The 25,551-nt window shown below is 40.2% G+C and overlaps 1 protein-coding gene and 1 non-coding gene across 4 annotated transcripts in view; both read right to left on the reverse strand.

Moving 5' to 3' along the window:
- Positions 1 to 25,551, reverse strand: part of CORIN (corin, serine peptidase) — a 309,411-nt gene that overhangs the window by 77,530 nt on the left and 206,330 nt on the right. For all 3 annotated transcript variants that reach the window (XM_005207933.5, XM_024993569.2, XM_002688245.6), the window contains 4 exons: positions 14,566 to 14,673; positions 13,340 to 13,450; positions 10,051 to 10,167; positions 6,664 to 6,771 (listed from right to left, as the gene is read on the reverse strand). In XM_005207933.5, the coding sequence (XP_005207990.1) occupies positions 6,664 to 6,771; positions 10,051 to 10,167; positions 13,340 to 13,450; positions 14,566 to 14,673 (444 nt within the window). The remainder of the gene's footprint in view (positions 1 to 6,663; positions 6,772 to 10,050; positions 10,168 to 13,339; positions 13,451 to 14,565; positions 14,674 to 25,551) is intronic.
- TRNAC-GCA (transfer RNA cysteine (anticodon GCA)) lies at positions 376 to 447 on the reverse strand. Its single transcript has one exon. It is a non-coding gene; the product is annotated as a tRNA-Cys (tRNA).

Here is a 25,551-nt window from a genome sequence, read left to right on the forward strand (position 1 = left end):
TTTTTAAAAATTGAAGTATAGCTCATTTACAATGTTGTGTTAGCTTCTGGTGTATAGCAAAGTGATTCAGTTTTACATACATAATTAAAATGAATTCTTTTTCAGATTCTTTTCCATTATAGTTTATTATAAGATATTAAATATAGTTCCCTGGAGACCTTATTTCTTGATCTCATAGTCTGCACCAAGCATAGTGTGAGAATTAAGGGAGGAAAGGAGGAAGAAAAGTGTCAGAAACCATCCTGAAAGTGAAGTCACTCAGTCATGTCCGACTCTTTGTGACCCCGTGGACTGTAGCCTATCAGGCTCCCCCGTCCATGGGATTTTCCAGGCAAGAGTGCTGGAGTGGGGTGCCATTTCCTTCTCCAGGGGATCTTCCCGACCCAGGAATCGAACCCGGGTCTCCTGCATTGCAGGCAGACACTCTACCATCTGAGCCACCAGGGAAACCATCCTAGGCATTTTAAAATGTAAAAATAATTCAAAATATAGTCCAAGCCATTGAAGCAGTCTAAGTCTCCAGGGATATAACATGAACAGGTTAGGCCAGCAGTACTGGACAAAATGCTTGAACCCAGAGGGACAAAGTGGACAGAAGCAGCTTGGGAAGACTTCCCAGGACAAAAGGAGTTTGGACAGATTTGGGGGAAAGCAGCAGCAAGGCTTTCTGTCCTTTGTCTGCTGTAGACATGCCTCATTCCCAGAGGAAAGAGGTGATCAACAGAGTGTCTTTGTAGAATCAGGCCGGGTCCACCAAAGCCTTCATGCCTTAAGGGTAATTATTCAAGTTAAATTTAATCATTTAACTAAGAAGGGAAACAGATTAGCAATTAGGACTGCAGTGAAATAGTAAAACAGCTCTGGGATCATTTCTCGATTTAAAGAATCTGAGGGCTTTTCAGAGACTATGCTATAGGAATCTTGACACTGATCAGATTAAAAAGCTCATGACCACATATATAAGACTCAGTTTACTGGGGAAGAAGTAACTCTCTAAAGCTGGTGTAATCCTGAGGATGCCTACAGTGTAGAGAGAAGGAGATGGAAGACGGATGGGGTTTGTCCAACTTCTGAAAGAGGAGTAACATGAAATGTTTGATTTCAGATTACACACAAAAAATGCATGTTCGTTATAAAGACAATAAAAAGATGCATATAGGAAAAGTTCTCCATTCCCCACCTCCCTTTCTCTTAACTTTCCTCAAAACTAAAGACAGTTTTAATCCTTTCAGGCCTTGCACTTGCTCATGTTTATACACGTAAGAATTTACACGCATAGGCAGAGATATGTCTATGCTTTCGCCAAAGGATAACTGTACTATCGCTAATACCTTTCAACTTGTTTTTGTTGCTTGATAATCTATAATGACCAAGCAGCAGAAACAGCTCAACCTCTATGTTTTTCCTAATTTCTTCAATATACTTAAAATTTTACCCCCCAAAATGGGATCATTTACACATATTTTGATGCAGTCTTTTTTCCCCTGTAGACACCTTTTCTTTCTCTTTTCCTCAACCACCCTATCAAGTTTTGACTTTCTTATCTGTTCATTTCATTGAGATTAACTAATAAACATATCGTGTGGACAACTTTTCTCTCTTTTGATATGTAGGGGCTGTATCACTTTTGATTTGGGATAAGATACGAGCTTTAAATATTTCAGTGTCAAGGGAAATGAAAGGATTAAGTTATGATCATATACTACTCTGAGATCTTTATTGAATGCGTTGAGGTTGATTGAATCCTGTGTTTTGTTCCTTCATAATGGCATTCTTCACGGAGTGCTAAGCAAGATAAACTCTCAAGATATCTGGCAACCTCCAATTCTGGGATTTATGGTACCAAACTTTTTTTTATCTTAAGCATTAGACTCACATATGAGCCTGATTTACAACAGCCACTAGAGGGCGATCATGTCACAAACATGTGAGGACGTTTAGCAACCACGGGGCTGTTTCCAATGTTTTCAGTGCTCAACAGGGCATCCTGAATATAGACGAGGTTTAAAAAGATATCTGTTGAAAGAAAGGTCGTGATGGAATCCCAATGATAGCCCACTTTTCAAACTTAAACAAGATTTGTTAAATTCAACCCACAGACAGCATTGTTAACTAAACAATGTTACATCTTGGTGGCAATAGTGGTAAAGAACCGGCCTGCCAAGGCAGGAGACATAAGAGACGTGGAGTCCATCCCTGGGTCAGGAAGATCCCCGAAGGGGGAAATGGCTACCGACTCCAGTATTCTTGCCTAGAGAATCCCACGGAGAGAGGAACCTGGCGGGCTACAATCCATAGGGTCGCAAGGAGTCGGACACGACTGAAGCGACTTAGCACACACACAATACCTTAAGTCATTGGGAATCATGTATTAGGTTATGGTCATTTACATGAGAAAATGTCACGTCCAACATCCATTGGCATATATATGATCCTCAGATTCACCTTTGCATCAAACTTTGTGGCTCAGACAGTAAAGTATCCATCTACCATGCAGGAGACCCAGGTTCGATCCCTGGGCTGAGAAGATCCCCCGGAGAAGGAACTGACTACGCACTCCAGTATTCTTGCCTGGAGAATCCCACGGACAGAGAAACCTGGTGGGCTACAGTCCATGGACTCCTAAAGAGTTGGACATGACTGAGTGACTAACACTTTCACTTTTCATTTTAAATTTCTATTATTTTCAATAATTTGAAGAGCTATTATAAGGTGAACACCCTGGTAACCACCACTCAGGTCAAGAAATTGAACTTTACCAGACAATCACAGGTGCCCTTCCATATACCCTGTCATATGTCAACCTTCTCCTTCTCCCACAAAGTAACTACTGAGTTTCAGAGTCATTACTTCCTTGTTCTTCTTTATAGCTTTATTACCTAAGTGTGTACCACAACCTACATACTACAGTTTGACTACCCATTTTTGAAAACCTATTTAAGTCTCTTATAATAGCTATGTTCCCCCGCTATTTCTTTATTTTTCCTTATTATTTAAATATTGAAAAATCTGGAGACTTGACCTTGGAGTGCGCCAGTCTGGATTTTGCTAATGGAACACTCTAGGCAGGTAAACATGTACCCCTGTACTCCTTGTTACCTGAACACTGGCACCTGAAGCCAGGAGGCTAGTTAGGTTTCACCAGGACTTGGACAAGGTTCTGGGTGCTGTGATGTTCTTTCATCAAATGACACATCCACCGACTTCTCTTTGTGATGTCTACAGCTGCATGTCCATGCTCAATGTCTTATCCTATTAATTCTCCTGTTTACCATATGGTAATATTCTAATTCAATCAATTACTTTTTATTTACTCCTTGAAAATGCTTTTAGAAAGAGATCATTCTTCTCAATTGACTCTCTGATCACACTTCTATACTCTCTGTTCCTCCAACTAGAGACTGCAAAGAGAGGCCAGAAAATTGACATGCCCCTGAGAAATTATTTGAATAACCAAGCTGTTACTTCTTCCTGGATTTAACTTTTCAGTGGGAGGATCATACTGCCATCTTCCCACTCATATATACGATTTTGGTTTTCTTTTTATGTTCTTAAAACACATTCAGCACAGTTTCCCTAGCATCTCACGGTCTCATCAGTTTCCTCTTTCATCACAGATGTTCTTGCTAGGTCCTTTCCATATATATTCAGCAAACGTTTGAACATCCCCTCTTCTGAATGTCCAGCACTGGACTAGTCACTTGTCCCCATTCCTTCTGTGTTATTAAAAATGAGTGTTGGAGGCTAACGTACATGGGCAAACATGTAGAACCAAAGACTGCTGGAACACTATGGGAAACTCAGGAGAGGCCCTGAGGCATGATAGTCATTTCTGGCTTCGCATGGCCACAGCGGTCATGGGTGCAGGGAGGCAGAGAGAGACACATGTCCAGGAGCTGCTCCCTCCACCAGGCTTCCCAGCTGTCCGGATCGCACGCTGCAAGGTGCAAGTGATGGGTTAGTCCCTACACCCCAGACTGAGGGAACATTACATCCCTGTTCCTACTCCCTAAGGCAAGGAGCTATCTGCTTTTGCCTCCCAGCAGAGTGCAGACGTATTACAGATTCTGGGCTTGAGTGGATAAGGTGACACTAGCCTATCACTGAACATTATTATCTGAAATATATTGCTTAGGCTTTTATTTTTTAAATTGTAGCCACTTCTGGGAATCTGAGATAAACCATGGAACTTATCCAATGAAAAATACAAAAACCATGAAGACATTTTTCACACCCTCTTTCAAGATGTCACTAATTTCTGCAGCTTCATCAGGCCACAAAGCAGTCATTCTCAACTTGCACTGCACACTGGGGTCACCTGGGAGGTTTTAAAAATACTGATGCCTGGGCCCCACCCAGTATATCCTCAGGGACAATCAGGAAGTTACATAATTTTTTAATGGGACAACAAGAACCACTGCCTTTAAGAACTAGCCTCCTAGCAACTCCAGTGAGAGAGGCTGACTCCACCAGACAAAACATCCACATTTTCCAAACCCATATTCTCCACTGGCAGGAAGCCAAGGAATGACAGTGTTGCTCACTTATGCCCCAGAATCTAAATAACAACAGTGTCTTATTGGTAGCAACAAAGATTTTTAAGTGATTAATCACATTTTCAAGTGATGAAGAGTTTTCTGAAGGGAGATGTTGCTTGTCCATGTTTTTATAGAGAACCAAGTAGACACACACCATTCTGAAGCTCTTTGAAAAATAAGGAGTAGCATCTTTACTCTCAACTGGAGGTTAGGCTTATACACTGTTTTTAATCACACACAAGGAATGGGGATGAGTGACTAGCCCAGTGCCTGATACTCAGAAGAGGAGGTGTTCAAGTGTCTGCTGAATATACATGGAGAGAGCCTGGCAAAAACATTTGTGATGAAAGAGGAAGCTGCTGAGACAGTGAGATGCTAGGGAAATTGTGAGCGTATTTGAAGAACATAAAAAGGAAACCAAAACCATATATATGACTGGGAAGGTGGTAAATGATCCCCCTACTGAAAAGTAATCTCCAGGAAGGCTGAAATCATGTCTCCTTTCTTTTCCATCAAAGTGCACAGTCCCTGGAACATCACAGGCTAAGTACTGGTTGAATATATATATGAGCCAAGTTATCTAGTGCTCTTCCTACAAATTCTTTTGACAGATGAAAAGATATTTAAATTTTTAATCTTAAAATATTTCAAGTATAGAGAAAACAGGAAAACATACAGCTAGTGAGTCCCCACCTAAATGTGATATGGGCTAACATTGCTCTCTCAAGCTTTTTAACCTAACAGTGCCATGCTATGTCAGATAACCCTCAAAACTTTAGTAAAATACACATGTCTGAGACAACACTGTCACTCTCCAAAATTCTGCAACCCAAGTTCAAAGTGAAGTTAAAAAAAAAAGATTCTGAAAGAGTTCCAAGGAAGAGTCCGAGATAAGCAAAGTCTAACCATATACACACATACACATATATTTAATGGAGTTTAGAGTGAATAAAATGGTAATACGTCTTAGTAGTCAGACTGGTAACTATCTGCACTGCTCTCTCCCTGTGGGAAGTGGAGGACTGGGAATTGTGCTTTCAGCCAAACGGTTCTTAAGTGCTCATGAAAATAAAAAATCTTGTCAGATGGGTTATTAAGTGGCTGTCTCCCTCACTCTCCTATCCAGCCCACTGTTTTCACCCCTAAAGTTCCCCTAAGGGGTATGGGCTTTCCCCACCCATAAGCTCTATGCTGACCCAGAAAAGTCACGAGTAGAATTAGGATCCAAAAACTTGAACAAATCCAGGGACCTGAACCGTTCAGCTTTTCAACCTCCCAGCCTCCAGGACCTTCACCGCCAGGATCAGTGCTAAGAGGCCACACCTTCTTGTCAACTGAAAGCTTGACAGACCTCTTCTGAATCTTAAGCCCTAGCTGACAAGGAGGCCAAAAATTAGGTCTAAAGAGTGTAAGAAGGGAGTAGACTATGAAGGCAGAGTCCAGAAGTAAGATACCATTACTAGAAATCAGGGTCTTTGGGGACTTCCTGATTCATTTTAAATTCCTCGGGAGAGTATTTCTGCTCACCCTGCCCATTCCATCTTCCCCTAATTATCCCTCCTTATAAGCCAGTTTGGAGAAAGCCACCTGTCTACACCGTTTGGAGCCTTTCCCTTGTCACCAACACAAATGAACACAAGAGCCACAAGATTATTCTAGGTCAGCAAAGTTCCTGGAAGGGTGAGAATACATTTTATTATAAGAACAGACCGCCAAAGTTTTATGTGGTTGTTTAGATTAATTTTATATCTGCTTCTCAGATAAAGTTTCTACTTTTAAAGCTGGGCTTTAAAAAGGAAGAACGATAGCATCTGCCTATAGATGGAGCCAGGAAAATAATATATAGGAGCTGATGCTCAGTGGAAAGTCATGCCAATGATATTAAACAACATGGATTTATAGCCCATTCACAGTGACACATTTGTTTATGATTTCAGTTAATTAAGACCACTTTGCTTCTTTTCTGCTACCACATGTAACCTTTTTTTTTTAAAAAAAGAAAAAATGTATGCATATACATATTTTGGAGGGATTCCAGACTTCAGCATTTTAACATCAATGAGAGAGGAAAATGTTGAATGCATATCCTGACAGAGTGATTGCATGTGTCAGAGGCTGTACTTACTACAATTATTCACACTGTTGCTGGGGTCACAAAGAGAGTTACCACCACATGAATCAAGGCAGGAACTGTAGAGGCATCTTTGGTCTCCTTCTTGACACAGAGTCTGACCTACAGAAGAGAGAAAGGCACATTCACTTTCATCAGCATCCGTAAGTAAACTCCAAGTGCTAGTTTCTGAAGGATCCAGAGCCGAGGAAGGACACAACTCTAATTTCCTTCCAGCATCTCCAAAAATATTGAACACAAGCTGAGTAGGTACTTTCTGGATTAATTTTCCTGCTGCTAAATACAACACTGTTATTTCAGAAGGACTCTTCAGGAATTAAGAAACTAAGGGGCAACCCATCCTTTAAAAATAGGTTGTTATAGTTTTTCATGAAAAAGATAGCATCTTGTATTTACATGGGTGCATATAGCTGATGACAAAAGAAAACTCAAGTAATTTGAGGGAAGCACCAATATTTTAAAGTCTCATTTGATCCCAGCTCTAGTTTTCCCTCTAAGGAAAATGCTCTCCTTAATAATAAATAGGGCATCAACATTACTATAATAAGGGTACTTTATCATGGCAGGATTGTAAGCAGCTGTTATCCATATTTTTGGTGTGTCTCTGGAAAGTAGCACTGCCCAGCTGCAATGACCTGAGAATTAGGTTTCTTGTTTCCAAATGAATGACAACAGTAATGTCAGCCTAATGGCTTTTCCTTAAGGTATATGGAGAGAAAACTGCTTTTCCCATTGATTTCCTAGTCATTTGTAGATAAATGGAAGAGGTAATAAATTACTGCCCATTCTCTTTCTATCTTGCCCCCATTATAGTCAATTATTTTTAAACACATCATCTGGACTCTACAATATCTTGCAAGGCATTTTAAAATATAAATAACAGCATAGGTATACATACAATCATTCTTACCTATAATTATGACAATATTTATTATACTGGACTTCCTTATCTAGCATTCTAAGTTATATCTACAATCTTACCTATAATTCTAAATATAATATTTAATATACTGGACTCTCTCTCCCTTCTAGTACCATTAATGAACAACACTATATATCATAGCCTTGCAAAAAAGAGATATTGCTCCCTTTTTTTCAATATTTAGCAGATAAAAGGGGTTTTTTTGCAAGGTAAGTCAGGCTAAGTCCCATGAATATTAGTCTCTTAAAAAATTTTTATTCAGACAGCATGCATTCATTATTTGAGCCAATATTAAGTGCTTGCTATGTGACAACTTAGTTTGCCAGCAAGGCATTGAGCATTAAAAGATAAAAAAAGTCTGATAGTTTCAACTCTAATTAGGGATATTCTTCATGAGCGAAATCTTATAATGCCATGTGATCATTGCTCCCTGAAGGTACATGTAAAAAGCAGTAAAAGCAAATTAGGGCAGTAAGAAGAAAGCTTCTCATAGGAGTTTTTAGGCAGATGGGATAAGCTGGGGTAAGAGGGAAGGATGGTTTTCCAAGCCAATAGCAGGATGTACAAAGGGCTGGAGTCACTCCCTTTAGTTAAGGGAGACTAAGCAGGAAGGCTGAGAGTGAGGCTGAGGGTTGTAAAGGCCTCTATCTTGAATAGGGCTCCAAGCCCTGGGAGAAGCGATCCCAGCCCTCCTCCCAGCCTAGTCAAGCATAAACAGTCAGTGATTACTGCTGACAGTCACTCTGCGGTGTCGTAACTCGCTGCCCTTCACTCTCAGCTTTCTAAAGGCAATGGCGTTCTCCCACTCCTCTATGCTACCTTGCTCTTTCCACCTTGGGGCCTTTGGATAAGCAGTTCCCTGTGTCTGAAAGGCTTTCTCCATTCCCACTCTCCTTTGCTAATTCCATTCATTCTTCAGATAGTAGCTCTAACACCTCCTCCTCAGGGAAGCTTCCCAGAAGCCCTTTACCAGGACATGCATCCATAACACGAATCCTAGTACTTTGAATTTCCCTCCTGGCCCGCATCCCTCCCTGGTTACCAGACCTACTGTTGCACGCCTATCTCCCCCAGAAGCCTGCCAGCCCCATGAGCTGTTCTGCTTGCCATTGAATTCCCAGCACCACAATATATTTTAGTATGCTGAATTTAGAAGAGTGAATAATCTAAATTCACTACAATTTTACTTTCCTTTTTTTTATATTTACATTTTATCATGTGACTTTTCTTAAATCTCACAGATATAAAAAAATACTAGCAAATCCTGCCACTGCATAGTAAAGAATACAAAATTATTTCAAACAGCATTGAATTATGTAGAGAGAAAGAACTATTTGATCAAAAGGGAGCTTATTGGCTGATATGGAATAACTCGAGGCCAGAAAAGGATTTCCTTCTGAATTTTCAAAACTGGTAAAACAAAGCTATCCTTATCTAGTTTTTTATGGAATAAATCTGTGATTTAAAGGCTCTCTCTTTTGGTCTACAATGCATTCTCATTAAAATTTTCTAATATCAATATACATTACGGCAAATCTAATTTAGCTACAGGTGACCAATCTCATTAGCTGATGTGGGATACACACAGCCTACAACAGGCTTTCAGGTACCAGCCACAGAAAATAGCTTACAGTTACATTTATGGAGTACTCAACACATGTCATCTCTATGAAGTAGTTATCATTATTCTGAGATTACAGACACAGAAACTGAGAAGTAACAGGGTTAAATCACTGGCCCAAAGTCAACCAGGGAGTAAGTGGGAGCTGGGATCCAAACCCAGGCAGCTGAGCGGCAACCTCCACATTTCTAACAACAAGGCTATGTACTAAGGCGCAAGTAAGACTTATAGACAAATGTACTGATTTTTAAGTCCAAAGATATTACTAGCCCTGTACCGAGAGATACTTCTACACAAACTGAGGCTTAAGATAATCAAGGTAGAGCTTTCTTTTCCAACAGAGAACCAATTTATTTGGCTTACTTTTTCTTTGGGGGCTTCACAGATAATAACAGACTGCTTTTAAAGTGTGTTCAAGCATATTGTTTGGCAATGGGAGGCATTAAATGGCTTCTCTGCACATGGTTAGTTTTGGAAGCCATTGCATTCAATTTCAGAAGCCATTTCCTTCTAACTGGAATCTAATTGAATTGAAGAGTATGTGCTACACTTTTCTCTCTATTGTAGTGTTTCCCCATAAAACAGCTAACTGAATCTACCTGTGCTGTTTAAGTGTTTAACCACTAATTTTCACCCTTAGGAATGAGTTTTCAGTGTAAGTTGCATGAGACTTGTATTTACCACCAAAAAAGGTTTCTGGCTGACCGGAACTGTGGGGACCAGTGCATTAGGCAATCTGAAATTATTTGTGTGGGAATCCTTTAAGCACTAGGTAACTTCCAACGTTTTGTTTTGCTCCCAAGGAAAGACTATTTCTGGGGTTGGAGCACACACTTACCATCACTGCAACTCTCCTCATCACTTCCATCCTTACAGTCCTCGTCTCCATCACACTGGAAAGTGCTGGGGATGCACTGTCCATTTCTGCATTCCACCAGACCCTGGCTGTGACACGCTAGGGAACACCAAAATAATGCATTTTAATTATCTGTCTTTCTTTCAGTGTGCGGATCATATCCATGATTCCTGTTTATCTGGCATCACCAAGAAATGAAGTGTTCTAAACATCTGAACGTTCTGCCCAAATGAATGAATGTGTCATTAAGTTTTTTCATCCCAAGTGTTCTTGGAATGCAAGGTTGTCTATCTGGAATATCTCTTGCCCTATTAAGTAGAACTTACTTAAAACTAACCTTTTCTAGATCACTGCATAAGTGAAACTAGTATTAACGATGATAGTAGTTATACTGGGCTTCCCAGGTGGCTCAGTGGTAAAGAATCTGCCTGCAATGCAGGAGACGCGGGTTCAATCCCTGGGTCAGGAAGATCCCCTGGAGAAGGAAATGACAATCCACTCCAGTATTCTTGCCTGGGAAATCCCATGGACAGAGGAACCTGGCGGGCTACAGTGCATGGAGTCACAAAAGAATCGGATGTTACTTAGTGACCAAACAACAAGCAGTTTAACTAATGATAAAAAAACTACAATTTCTTAAATGTTTACTTTATGGCAATAGCTGTGCTAGGAGTATTACATATCTAATCTCAAACCCTCATAAGAAATTTGTAAAGTGTGTATTATCAACCTAGTTTAGAATAAAGAAACTGAAGCTTAGAGACTTTAGCGTGTGTGTTATACTCTCAAGGCTGTTGACAAGTAGGGCCAGAATATGGAAGGAAGATTTTTTAACCCTAAGCCCCAGGATTTCACTCTGCCCCAACCTGACCTAATGCACCAATGAAATGCATAATACCTACCCCACAATAAACACTTTATTTCAAAACTTGCTTATGACATCTGCTATTTAAAAGGATGATCTAGTGACCATTAACCTTTCAGGAACCGGATGTCTTAATTCTATCCCTATTGTCTTTTAAAGCATCAGAAACCCCTGTATCATGTGACCTCAGCCTTCACAGAGTTGCTGTCTACATACACGTGAGCACCATGTTCTTGCTTTTCCAAGATCCATCAAAATACAGTCCACTCTGTTTCACAATGTCCACTCAGCTAGGACTCAGATGATATTCCAGTTCAAATATAATTCAGGAAAGAGGAAAGCCGGGCATAGTGTTTGCTAATTATTTTAAATGAGTTTTCTTGTCAACATAAAACCCATGCAACTTACATTTCTATTTATGCCTTAAATTACAAGCAAATTAAACAGCTAATCTCATATGTAGCCACTGTTTCTACTTTTATTAGACAGTAAAAGATGGAATAAAAAGTTTAATTAGCTCAAATATGCATAAAATGCACCTTATTAACTCTTTCAGGTCAATATTACTCTTCTTTAGTTCAGTTCAGTTGCTCAGTCGTGTCCGACTCTTTGCGACCCCATGAATTGCAGCACACCAGGCCTCCCTGTCCATCACCAACTCCCGGAGTTCACTGAGACTCACGTCCATCGAGTCAGTGATGCCATCCAGCCATCTCATCCTCTGTCGTCCCCTTCTCCTCCTGCCCCAATCCCTCCCAGCATCAGAGTCTTTTCCAATGAGTCAACTCTTCCATGAGGTGGCCAAAGTACTGGAGTTTCAGCTTTAGCATCATTCCTTCCAAAGAAATCCCAGGGCTGATCTCCTTCAGAATGGACTGGTTGGATCTCCTTGCAGTCCAAGGGACTCTCAAGAGTCTTCTCCAACACCACAGATCAAAAGCATCAATTCTTCGGCGCTCAGCCTTCTTCACAGTCCAACTCTCACATCCATACATGACTACAGGAAAAATCATAACCTTGACTAGACGGACCTTTGTTGGCAAGGTAATGTATCTGCTTTTGAGTATGCTATCTAGGTTGGACATAACTTTCCTTCCAAGGAGTAAGCGTCTTTTAATTTCATGGCTGCAGTCACCATCTGCAGTGATTTTGGAGCCCCCAAAAATAAAGTCTGACACTGTTTCCACTGTTTCCCCATCTATTCATTTTATTATTCCCTATCAAGTATAATATACTTTCTAGGAAAAAAATGTGGCAAGCCATACGCTATTTTACTAGGTAGTGTAACAGCTACCTGAAGACTCTTTAAAAAAAAGAAAAAAAACAATTGAAGCATAGTTGATTTATAATATCTTGTTAGTTTCAGGTATATAGCACAGTGATTCAATTATACATATATACTTCCATGTATATGTACCTATTCCTATTGGTTACTACAAAATATTAAGTATAGTTCACTGTGCTACACAGTAGACCTTGTTGGTTACTTATTTTATATACAGCAGTGTGTCTATGTTAATCCCAAAGTCCTAATTTATTTTTCCTTTTCTTTCCCCTTTGGTAACATAACTTTGTTTCCTGTGTCTGTGAGTCTGCGTCTGTTTGGCAAATAAGTTCATTTGTGTAATTTTTTTAGATTCCACATACAAGTGATGTCATATCTACTTGTCTACCTCTGTCTAGCTTACTTCACTTAGGACGATAATCTATAGGTCCATCCATGTTGCTGCAAATGGCATTATTTCATCATGTTTTATGGCTGAGTGATATTCCACAGTATACACAGACCACATCTTCTTTATCCATTCATCTGTCAAGGAACATTTAGGTTGCTTCCATGTCTTGGTTACTGTAAATAGTACTGCTATGAATATATGGGTGCATGTACCCTTTTGAATTTTGGGTTTCTCCAAATATACTCACCAGAAATAAGACTCAGAAATAAGGCTCTGAAGTAATAATACCATCACACACTCTGTGTAACTCCATCAGCCCTGAAGGCTCTCTTCTCTCTGTCAGTTCTCCCTATGCTCTCTCACAAATGGTGCCTGTGGGCACGTGTGGAGGCTCTTGCTTAACTGCTAATATACTGTTTGCAGACAGAAAGTTCCCAGTCTCTGGGAAGAATATCTGCTTTGACAAAGTCACAAAAGAAGATTTGTGGGTAATGCGAGAGAAAACAGCCACCTGCTTGGCCAGAGTGGCCAAGTCAGGCTTTGAGTTTTGGAAAGAGGAATTCAGACATCAGGTATACTACACTGTTATTGTCATCCTACCATTCAGTTATCATCTGTATAGGCCAGGACCGAAGTGTAAAAACCTGTTTAGATAGTGAGCCTTGAGTGTATTTCACTAAACAGACAGAAGTGGGAAAATGAACAAGATGAAAACCTTCAGGGCACTCACAGCAATTGACTTCATCGGATTTATCCACGCAGTCGTGGTCCCCATCACACACCCATTCAATGGCAATGCAACGCCCGTCTCCACAGCGATGTTCCTCTATGGGGTTGCAATCTGGAGGAAGCAAGCACTCAGGAGGATGGAGAGAACCAACATGACAAACACTTGGAATGTATGGCCCATAGTGCCGGTACAAGTTAGAAAGTTCTTCTGTCACTAAATAATACACGACCAAAAATTTGAGAGCTAATCACAAAGTCAAAATGGTAAACAAGCAAGAAGAATTCAGCCGGTTTTATTAAAAATTCAGGAGAGGACATTCAGAATTAAACACAGTTCTTTAAAATGTGGTGGCTCAGTGGTAAATCCATCTGCTAATGCAGGAGACATGGGTTCGATCCTTGGGTTGGGAAGATTCCCTGAAGAAGGAAACTGCAACCCACTCCAGTATTCTTGTCTGGGAAATCCCATGGACAGAGGAGCCTGGTGGGCTACAGTTCACAGGGTCACAAAAGAATCGAACATGACTTAGCAACTAAACAACTTTAAAAGGTTCATTCCTCTTTTTAACTGAGATATAATTGACATAAAATGTTGTGTAAATGTATCCTAAATGAGATAAGTTAGAGAAAAATACTGTATATCACATGTGGAAAAAAGCTGAATTTGTACAACATAGACAAGTGGCTAGCAGGGGCTGGTGTGGGCTGTATTGGAAAGATGTTGTTTACAGGTACAAACATGCAACTAGTATGTGGATTCCTTCTTTAAAAGATAAGATGAGTTTTGAACGTAAAACAAACCCTTGATGTCTCCACTGCAGAAGTCGCCCTGTAGTGCATGGCAATCAAATACAGGAGAGGTCTTTGGTTATATATAACAAGAGGATCAAGCATTGCAAGCAGAGTTTTGCTCAAGAGCTCAAATCTAACCATGAGCCACTGACTCCAACCAAAGAAGAAACACTTTCAAAGAGACAAAAACATATTAACTCCCATTTCCGTTCCACTTCTTTAACGTTTCTTTAGTATGACTTTACCCAAGAAATATTACATTTACATATAAGACATGACAGACTAGTAATTGGAAAAGCCTCCTCTTCCTGAAAATTAAGAAACCATTTTGTAATTTAACTCACTAACCACACTAACAAACAATGAACTACAAGGCTTTGATTATAAATTCCTATAATTTTAAGTGAAAACCTTTAGGGAAATAATGTTACTTACCACAGTTTTGTTCATCACTCAGATCTCCACAGTCATCATATCCATCACACACCAGGCTATAATTAAGGCACTTGCCTGTGTGACAGTGAAACAGATTCTCGCTGCAATCTGAAAAAAAGAAAAAACAGAAGCCACTGATGGGTCACCAGAGCAGAATAGGATGTTACCGTAGTAGCTGGTATAACAGAATCATATCATGGGGGGGTGGGGGGGATCATAATGGTGACCTGGTCCACATCTGCTGTTTCCCAGGGGAGGAGACTGTGGTGCAGAGGGAGCCACTGACGTGCTCAAGGTCATATAACAAGTAACTGTAGAACCATGATGAGGACCCACTGGCTCCCAAGCCAATGCTCTTATCACTTCCTGAAAATGCCCACATTCCACGCTATGTCACTTGAAAGCTTCCTCATAGCCAAATATGAGAAAAGACACTCTCAAACCACCATAGTTTCTAGTGAAGTTCACTTTCATACAGAATGAATACTTCATAGACAGTGAGTAGTTATTTCTTTAAAAAGTTTACTTTAAAATGAAAGCCTAGTTTTGTCAATGGTAAACATAGACATAACAAAGAGAAAAACTCGTTTACATTACAGAGTCGTTACTCACATTACTCACACAACTTTACCACTTAAGTCAACTGACTGTTTCATAGCATGACCCTCAGATAAGCAGTACTGTCCTAGATTATGATGCCAAAATAAGAAAAAGTGATGTAATCCTTGAAGAAAGTAGGTAAAAACACTAGACCATTCAGGTATGACCTAAATCAAATTCCTTATGACTATACAGTAGAAGTGAAAAATAGATTTAAGGGACTAGATCTGATAGACAGAGTGCCTGATGAACTATGGACAGAGGTTCGTGACATTGTACAGGAGACAGGGAGCCAGACCATCCCCAAGAAAATGAAATGCAAAAAAGCAAAATGGCTGTCTGAGGAAGCCTTACAAATAGCTGTGGAAAGAAGAGAAGTGAAAGCAAAGAGGAAAAGAAAAGATACACCCATTTGAATGCAGAGTTCCAAACAATAGCAAGGAGAGATAAGAAACCCTTCCTCAGTGATCAGCGCAAAGAAACAAAGGAAAACAATAGAATGGAAAAGACTAGAGATCTCTTTAAGAAAGCAAAGATGGGCTCAATAAAGGACTAGAATGGTATGGACCTAACAGAAGCAGAAGATATTAAGAAGAGGTGGCAAGAATACACAGAAGAACTGTATAAAAAATATCTTCATGACTCAGATATCGTGATGCTGTGATCACTCACCTACAGCCAGACATCCTGGAAAGTCAAGTGGGCCTTAGGAAGAAGCATCACTACAACAAAGCTAATGGAGGTGATGGCATTCCAGTTGAGCTATTTCAAATCCTAAAAGATGATGCTGTGGAAGTGCCACACTCAATATACCAGCAAATTTGGAAAACTCAGCAGTGGACACAGGACTGGAAAAGGTCACTTTTCACTCCAATCCCAAAGACAGGCAATGCCAAAGAATGCTCAAACTACTGCACTATGGCACTCATCTCACACGCTAGTAAAGTAATGCTCAAAATTCTCCAAGCCAGGCTTCAGTAATATGTGAATCGTGAATTTTCAGATGTTCAAGCTGGTTTTAGAAAAGACAGAGGAACCAAAGATCAAATTGCCAACATCCGCTGGATCATTAAAAAGGCAAGACAGTTCCAGAAAAACATCTTATTTCTGCTTTATTGACTATGCCAAAGCTTTTTTGTGGATCACAATCAACTGTGGAAAATTCTGAAAGAGATGGCAATACCAGACCACCTGACCTGCCTCTTGAGAAATCTGTATGCAGGGTCAGGAAGCAACAGTTCGAACTGGACATGGAACAGCAGACTGGTTCCAAATAGGAAAAGGAGTACGTCAAGGCTGTATACTGTCACCCTTTTTATTTAACTTATATGCAGAGTACATCATGAGAAACACTGGGCTGGAGAAAGCACAAGCTGGAATCAAGATTGCCGGGAGGAATATCAATAACCTCAGATATGCAAATGACACCACCCTTATGGCAGAAAGTGAAGAGGAACTAAAAAGCCTCTTGATGAAAGTGAGAGGAGAGTGAAAATGTTGGCTTAAAACTCAAGATTCAGAAAACTAAGATCCTGGCATCCAGTCCCATCACTTCATGGCAAATAGATGGGGAAACAGTGGCTGACTTTATTTTTTGGGGCTTCAAAATCACTGCAGACAGTGACTGTAGCCATGAAATTAAAAGACACTTACTCCTTGGAAGGAAAGTTATGACCAACCTACACAGCATATTAAAAAGCAGAGACATTATTTTGTCAACAAAGGTCTATCTAGTCAAGGCTATGGTTTTCCAGTGGTCATGTGTGGATGTTGAACTGTAAAGAAAGCTTAACATGGAAGAATTGATGCTTCTGAACTGCGGTATTGGAGAAGACTCTTGAGAGCCCCTTGGACTACAAGGAGATCCAACCAGTCCATCCTAAAGGAGATCAGTCCTGGGTGTTCATTGGAGGGACTGATGTTGAAGCTGAAACTCCAATACTTTGGCCACTGATGTGAAGAGCTGACTCATTTGAAAACACCCTGATGCTGGGAAAGATTGAGGGAAGGAGGAGAAGGGAACGACAGAGGATAAGATGGATGTATGGCATCACCGACTCAATGGACATGAATTTAGGTAAACTCCAGGAGTTGGTGATGGACGGGGAGGCCTGGAATGCTGTGCTCCATGGGGTCGCAAAGAGTCGTACATGACTGAGTGACTGAACTGCACTGAACTGAACTTCAAGAAGCTTACAGTTTGATGTTGGAATAAACATCATGGAAGGAAATTTTAATAAGAAGATAGATCTTGTTCTTGAGTAAACCAGAACTCCTACCCTAGTTCTTCCATCTATTGGCTATGATGTTGAGTGTATTAGTTAAAATTTGCATCTGTAAACTTAATTATGAACTTATGATAAGAACAACTACTTAATAGAGTTCAGTTCAGTTCAGTCACTGAGTCGTGTTCAACTCTTTGCGACCCCATGAATCGCAGCATGCCAGGCCTCCCTGTCCATCACCAACTCCCAGAGTTCAACCAGACTCACGTCCATCGAGTCAGTGATGCCATCCAGCCATCTCATCCTCTGTCATCCCCTTCTCCTCCTGCCCCCAATCCCTCTCAGCATTAGAGTCTTTTCCAATGACTCAACTCTTCACATGACTAAAAAGTACTGAGTTTCAGCTTTAGCATCATTCCTTCCAAAGAAATCCCAGGGCTGATCTCCTTCAGAATGGACTGGTTGGATCTCCTTGCAGTCCAAGGGACTCTCAAGAGTCTTCTCCAACACCACAGTTCAAAAGCATCAATTCTTCGGTGCTAAGCCTTCTTCACAGTCCAAATCTCACATCCATACATGACCACAGGAAAAACCATAGCCTTGACTAGACAAACCTTTGTTGGCAAAGGAATGTCTCTGCTTTTGAATATGCTATCTAGTTTGGTCATAACTTTCCTTCCAAGGAGTAAGCGTCTTTTAATTTCATGGCTGCAGTCACCATCTGCAGTGATTTTGGAGCCCCCCAAAATAAAGTCTGACACTGTTTCCACTGTTTCCCCATCTATTTCCCATGAAGTGATGGGACCGGATGCCATGATCTTCGTTTTCTGAATGTTGAGCTTTAAGCCAACTTTTTCACTGTCCTCTTCCACTTTCGTCAAGAGGCTTTTTAGTTCCTCTTCACTTTCTGCCGTAAGGGTGGTATCATCTGCATATCTGAGGTTATTGATATTTCTCTCAGCAATCTTGATTCCAGTTTGTGTTTCTTCCAGTCCAGCGTTTCTCATGATGTACTCTGCATAGAAGTTAAATAAGCAGGGTGACAATATACAGCCTTGACGAACTCCTTTTCCTATTTGGAACCAGTCTATTGTTCCATGTCCAGTTCTAACTGTTGCTTCCTGACCTGCATACAGATTTCTCAAGAGGCAGGTCAGGTGGTCTGGTATTCCCATCTCTTTCAGAATTTTCCACAGTTGATTGTGATCCACACAGTCAAAGGCTTTGGCATAGTCAATAAAGCAGAAATAGATGCTTCTCTGGAACTCTCTTGCTTTTTCCATGATCCAGTGGATGTTGGCAATTTGATCTCTGGTTCCTTTGCCTTTTCTAAAACCAGCTTGAACATCAGGAAGTTCATGGTTCACATATTACTAAAGCCTGGCTTAGAGAATTTTGAGCATTACTTTACTAGCATGTGAGATGAGTGCCATTGTGCAGTAGTTTGAGCATTCTTTGGCATTGCCTTTCTTTGGGATCAGAATGAAAAGTGACCTTTTCCAGTCCTGTGGCCACTGCTGAGTTTTCCAAATTTGCTGGCATATTGAGTGCAGCACTTTCACAGCATCATCTTTCAGGATTTGAAATAGCTCAACTGGAATTCCACCACCTCCACTAGCTTTGTTCGTAGTGATGCTTTCTAAGGCCCACTTGACTTCACACTCCAGGATGTCTGACTCTAGGTCAGTGATCACACCATCGTGATTATGTGGGTCGTGAAGATCTTTTTTGTACAGTTCTTCTGTGTATTCTTGCCTTCTCTTCTTAATATCTTCTGTTTCTGTTAGGTCCATACCATTTTTGTCCTTTATCGAGCCCATCTTTGCATGAAATGTTCCCTTGGTATCTCTAATTTTCTTGAAGAGATCTCTAGTCTTTCCCATTCTGTTGTTTTCCTCTATTTCTTTGCATTGATCGCTGAAGAAGGCTTTCTTATCTCTTCTTGCTATTCTTTGGAACTCTGCATTCAGATGGTTATATCTTTCCTTTTCTCCTTTGCTTTTCACTTCTCTTCTTTTCACAGCTATTTGTAAGGACTCCCCAGAAAGCCATTTTGCTTTTTTGCATTTCTTTTCCATGGGGATGGACTTGATCCCTGTCTCCTATAGAATGTCATGAACCTCATTCCATAGTTCATCAGGCACTCTATCAGATCTAGGCCAAGAGAAGACTCTATACATGGACATCACCAGATGGTCAACACCGAAATCAGATTGATTATATTCTTTGTAGCCAAAGATGGAGAAGCTCTATACAGTCAGTAAAAACAAGACCAGGAGCTGACTGTGGCTCAGATCATGAACTCCTTATTGCCAAATTCAGACTTAAATTGAAGAAAGTAGGGAAAACCACGAGACCATTCAGATATGACCTAATAGAGTTAGGGGAAGACATAAATAATAATGTATGTAAGATGCCAAGGCAATTCAATGGGAAAAGAATACTCTTCAACAAATGATGTGGGGACAACTGGATTGCAAGTATGCAAAGTTAAACTCTGATGTTTATCTCAAAGCATATCAAAAAATCTCAAAATGGATTATAGATTTCAATGTAAGAGCTAAAATTATGAAGCTTCTAGAAAAAAAAATAAGAAAAAAGTCTTTCTGATGGGGGGTGGCAAAGAATTCTTGGATATGATAATAAAAGCACATACCTAAAAAATAATAAATGATATTCATTAAAATTAAAAAGATCTTCCCAGTTACTAAAGAATATGCCTACAATGCAGGAAACCCGAGTTTGATTCCTGGGTTGGGAAGATCCCCTGGAGAAGGGAATGGCTACCCACTCCAGTATTCTTGCCTGGAGAATCCCATGGACAGATTCTTTTGGGCTGTTACAGTCCATGGGGTCGCAGAGTCAGAAATGACTGAGTGACTAAACACTTCCACTTTTAAAATTAAAAACATTCGTGCTTCCAAAGATGCTATTTTAAAGATGAGAAAACAAGTCACATGCTGAAAAAAAAATATTTTCAAAGCATGTATCTGATAAAGGACTTATATCCAGAATATACATAGATGTCTTATACTCAATAATAAGACAAACCACCCAATTACCAAGAAACAAAAGAACTTGAATAGAAAGTCTTCATGAAGGATATACAAATGGCTGATAAGCACATGAAAAGGTGCTCAATGTAATTAATCATTAAGGAAATGCAAATAAAACCACAATAAGATACTATTATATATCCCCTAAAATAGCTGTAATAGATAAGACAGACAATATCAAGTATTATCAAGGATTCTCAGAAATCGAAACCCTCATATATAGTTGGTGGGGGTGTAAAATAATAATGCCACAATGGACAGCAGTTTGACAGCTTCTTATAAGCTTAACTATGACTTCATGAGATTCATGAATTCCACTCTTAGAAAAATCTACCCAAGAGAAGTGAAACATATACTCACACAATGACTGGCATGTGAATGTTTATCACAGTGTTATTCATAATAGCCAAAGCCTAGAAATAATCCAAATGCTCAACAACTGGTAAATGTACAAGCGAAATGTAGTGTATCCATACAATGGGACACTGCTCAGCAATTAAAAGTATCAAACTACTGATGCATGTGACAGCATCGATGAAGCTCAGACACATTTTGCTAAGTGAAAGAAACCAAATACAAAAACTACATATTGTGCGACCCATTTATAAAGTTTCTGGAAAAGGCAAACTTACAGAGACAGATGTGGCTGTGGCTGGATATGTGGGAGTGAGGACGGAATGCAGATAAATAGGAGGGAAATGTGGGGATAGATGGGAAAGGTCTAGAAGTGGATCATGGTGAGGGTTTCACAATCCTATAAATTTACTAAATAACTTTACGGTATATAAGTTATACTTCAATAAGGTAAAAATGTTTACATGTAAAGGCTGTAGTTAGTAGCAACTAGACTTCTTAAATGTATTGGATTGGTCAAAAAGTTCATTCAGGTTTTTTTGTAAGATGTCATGGGAAAATCCAAATGAACTCTTGGCCAACCCAATATTATCTTTGCCCTTGGAGTGAATTAAGTTCAAAAACAGATTCTTAAGGCTGGAGAGGGATCATGGAAGATGTGCAGAGTTTTAGTAGAGTGGATGGAATGAAAATTTCAGCATGTTTCAAATAGAAGGAAAGAACAAAGCAAGAACAAGCAACAAGAACAAAGCAAGAACAAAGGAAAGAAGTGAGAAAAAAAGCCACATATGAGGATTAGTCTGTTTGACTGATAACGATCAAGAATCTAATGGTAAACATTCCCGCCTCCTGAATTCCAGCTAATTGTTTCTCCTGAAGCAAAAGTCTGCCTCTGATACAATCGGTGATGGGTACTTCTTTACCATGGGGCTTCCCAGGTGGCATTAGTGGTAAAGAACCCGCCTGCCAATGCAGGAGATATGAGATGTGGGTTCGATCCCTGGGTTAGGAAGATACCCCGGAGGAGGGCATGGCAACCCACTCTAGCATTATTGACTGGACAGAAGAGCGTGTGGGCTACAGTCCTTAGGGTTGCAAAGAGTCAGACATGACTGAAGCGACTTTGCACACATGCACCTCTTTAAACATCCCAAATTCTGTAACAATTCATTATTAAAAATCTTGGGCACTGACTAGTGAAACAGTGAGTCACATCAAAATATTATACTTGTTATTTACATGAATCATCAACTTCTATTTCAAACAGCACTCTTCTAAGAAGTCATTTAAATACTTTCAGAATCACACCATTTTAGGCATGGAATGTGCCTTAGAGATGATCTGTTCAGTACCATCATTAAGAGGGTGTACACATGTGCACATACATAAACAGATACAGAAACTTGTAAGTCCTTTTTTTTTTTTTTTTTCATTTCCCCTGGGCCAAATAATTTTCAAATGAGGACAATCATCATAAGGGAAAACATAAGGACTAAAAAGAGGTGCCAGTCTTCACCTTGACCGTACTATTTCCCCCATGCAGCCTAGGGTGCTAACTCCCCATCCTGCACCCTATTGCCAGCTGAGCTGACCACACACATACCGGCTGAGTCAAGAAAGGTTGACTGAGGTTCTCCTGCCCACTGAGCTAAGTTGGGGAACTTGTGCATCAAGATAGATACATTTCCTCGGGAAATGTTAAAGATCTTTTTTTTGTTTTATTTTCATCTCTTATGAGAAGTTTCGAATCAGCATTACGGGGGGATCTTCACCTTGACCATCAGTGCAGAAGTACTTACATCACCAGAGGGAGGAGGCAGTGTGAAGGGGTGATAGGTTTTAAACATATGAATTAATATTTTTTAAGCAGTACACTTCACTTTTTTGGATGGTAGGACTGGAGAATCAAATACTTCTTTCAGAATCTGATTAACCTGAGAACACTTAAAATATTCCCAAGGTCCATTCTGGGATCCCTGGTAATTCATACAAAAAAAAACCTCGTCGGATGTATTTTGTAAATTAATGCCGTCATTGATTAACTTATTTCATAAATGGAGATGATTCAAACATTTTTTATAATTCCTCATTATTCATACAGGTACAGGCTCAACTTTCCACTGCTATGACTTTCTTGGTTAGAAGCCATTCTCTGACGTTAGATACAAAATTAGCTGCATTTGGAAAACAACTTGTTACCTCCCTAAGGTCTGTGTGATTAGTAAACACAGAAAACCTTAACCAGAGGCAGTGCACACCCAGAAATACATAGCAAATAGCAAAGATCACAGTGCTTCCTTTTATTGGAATAAATGTTTGTTTCACCTGAAAAGAGATGCTATAAGGGCAATTTGGGGCCAACAGATCAAAACTTACAGAAGCTGCTTGCTGTGCTTTTCTTGCTCAATACAAGCATAATTTTGCATAACCTAAGGTGGGTATTTTTCTAGATACAGATCTTTTTTTTTTTTTCTGAATGAGAGTTTTGATACAAAATGCTGCTTCTAAAGTTCTTGCATGGTAATATTTATTTCAGTCTGGCATCTTACACTATTAACTTTTATCCCTCAAAAATGTCATTAAATGAAAAGAGACAGCTAAGGAACAGAAAATCTTTTTTTAAGAGCTTCATTCAATTTGCTCAGTCTCTTGAGTCTATAAACATAATCATGTTGCCTCAACTCAGGATTCAAGTAGAGATGCTCAATTTCCACCCAGAAACAGCCTTTTTTTGAGATGACCAAGAGGTTAACCAGTTTGCCCACAGTTTTCCAGCTTGTTACAGTGACCTGGGCTTCTTGATGTCCTGAGGGTTTTCAGCTATTGACTTCTAGCTCCAAAATGGGATTTCTCAACTGCAGTACTGTGGACACGTGGGGCTGGGTGACTCTGTTGTGGGGAGCTATCCTGTGCGCTGCATGTTTAGCAACAATCCCAGCCACTGCCCACTAAATGCCAGTAGCATCCCCTTAAACGTCCCCGGTGGTTACAATCAAATAGGTCTCTATATACTACAAAACATCTAGAAGGGAATATTGTCTCCAACAGAGAGCCACTGTTCTGGAATATCCAAGCATCACCTTATTCCAAGGCCAGTTTTAATCCTGTCTTTCCCGTTGGCTCTCTCATGCCAATCTGGCAACCAGTGATCTGTGCTCTTCTCTCTCACAAGATCTTTCTGTTTACACCATCTTTTGCTTTGCCATACCTATTATATTGGGCTTCCCAGGCAGCACTAGTGGTAAAGAACTGGCCTACCAATGCAGGAGACATAAGAGACATGGGTTCAATCCCACAATTGGGAAGATCTCCTAGAGAAGGGCATGGCAACCCATGCCAGTATTCTTGCCTAGAGAATCCCATGGACAGAGAAGCCTGGCGGGCTACAGTCCATAGAGTCACAAAGAGTCAGACACAACTGAAGTGACTTAGCGTGCACATCTATTATATTGTTCTAAAATACGATATTTAATTATCTCCGTGTTTATGTTATGATCTCTATGCCATTTCCCTGATTAGACTAAAAGGCTCATGAAGCAAAAAAATCATGTCTTAACAGTCTTTATATTTACTAGGTATCTAGAACGTTGCACTCATCTGACACACTAGTAAAGTAATGCTCAAAATTCTCCAAGCCAGGCTCCGGCAATACGTGAACCATGAACTTCCTGATGTTCAAGCTGGTTTTAGAAAAGGCAGAGCAACCAGAGATCAAATTGCCAACATCTGCTGGATCATGGAAAAAGCAAGAGAGTTCCAGAAAAGCATCTATTTCTGCTTTATTGACTATGCCAAAGCCTTTGATTGTGTGGATCACAATAAACTGTGGAAAATTCTGAAAGAGATGGGAATACCAGACCACCTGATCTGCCTCTTGAGAAATCTGTAGGCAGGTCAGGAAGCAACAGTTAGAACTGGACATGGAACAACAGACTGGTTCCAAATAGGAAAAGGAGTATGTCAAGGCTGTATATTGTCACCCTGCTTATTTAACTTCTATGCAGAGTACATCATGAGAAACGCCTGACTGGAAGAAACACAAGCTGGAATCAAGATTGCTGAGAGAAATATCAATAACCTCAGATATGCAGATGACACCACCCTTATGGCAGAAAGTGAAGAGGAACTAAAAAGCCTATTGATGAAAGTGAAAGAGGAGAGTGAAAAAGTTGGCTTAAAGCTCAACATTCAGAAAATGAAGATCATGGCATCCAGTCCCATCACTTCATGGAAAATAGATGGGGAAACCAGTGGAAACAGTGTCAGACTTGATTTTTTTGGGCTCCAAAATCACTGCAGATGGTGACTGCAGCCATGAAATTAAAAGATGCTTACTCCTTGGAAGGAAAGTTATGACCAACCTAGATGGCATTTTCAAAAGCAGAGACGTTACTTTGCCAACAAAGGTCCATCTAGTCAAGGCTATGGTTTTTCTTGTGGTCATGTATGGATGTGAGAGTCGGACTGTGAAGAAGGCTTAGCACCGAAGAATTAATGCTTTTGAACTGTGGTGTTGGAGAAGACTCTTGAGAGTTCCTTGGACTGCAAGGAGATCCAACCAGTCCATTCTGAAGGAGATCAGCCCTGGGATTTCTTTGGAAGGAATGATGCTAAAGCTGAAACTCCAGTACTTTGGCCACCTCATGCGAAGAGTTGACTCATTGTTAAAGGCTCTGATGCTGGGAGGGATTGGGGGCAGGAGGAGAAGGGGACGACAGAGGATGAGATGGCTGGATGGCATCACTGACTCA

This window comes from Bos taurus, chromosome 6, assembly GCF_002263795.3.
Source record: "Bos taurus isolate L1 Dominette 01449 registration number 42190680 breed Hereford chromosome 6, ARS-UCD2.0, whole genome shotgun sequence".
In the NCBI taxonomy this organism is placed as follows: domain Eukaryota; kingdom Metazoa; phylum Chordata; class Mammalia; order Artiodactyla; family Bovidae; genus Bos; species Bos taurus.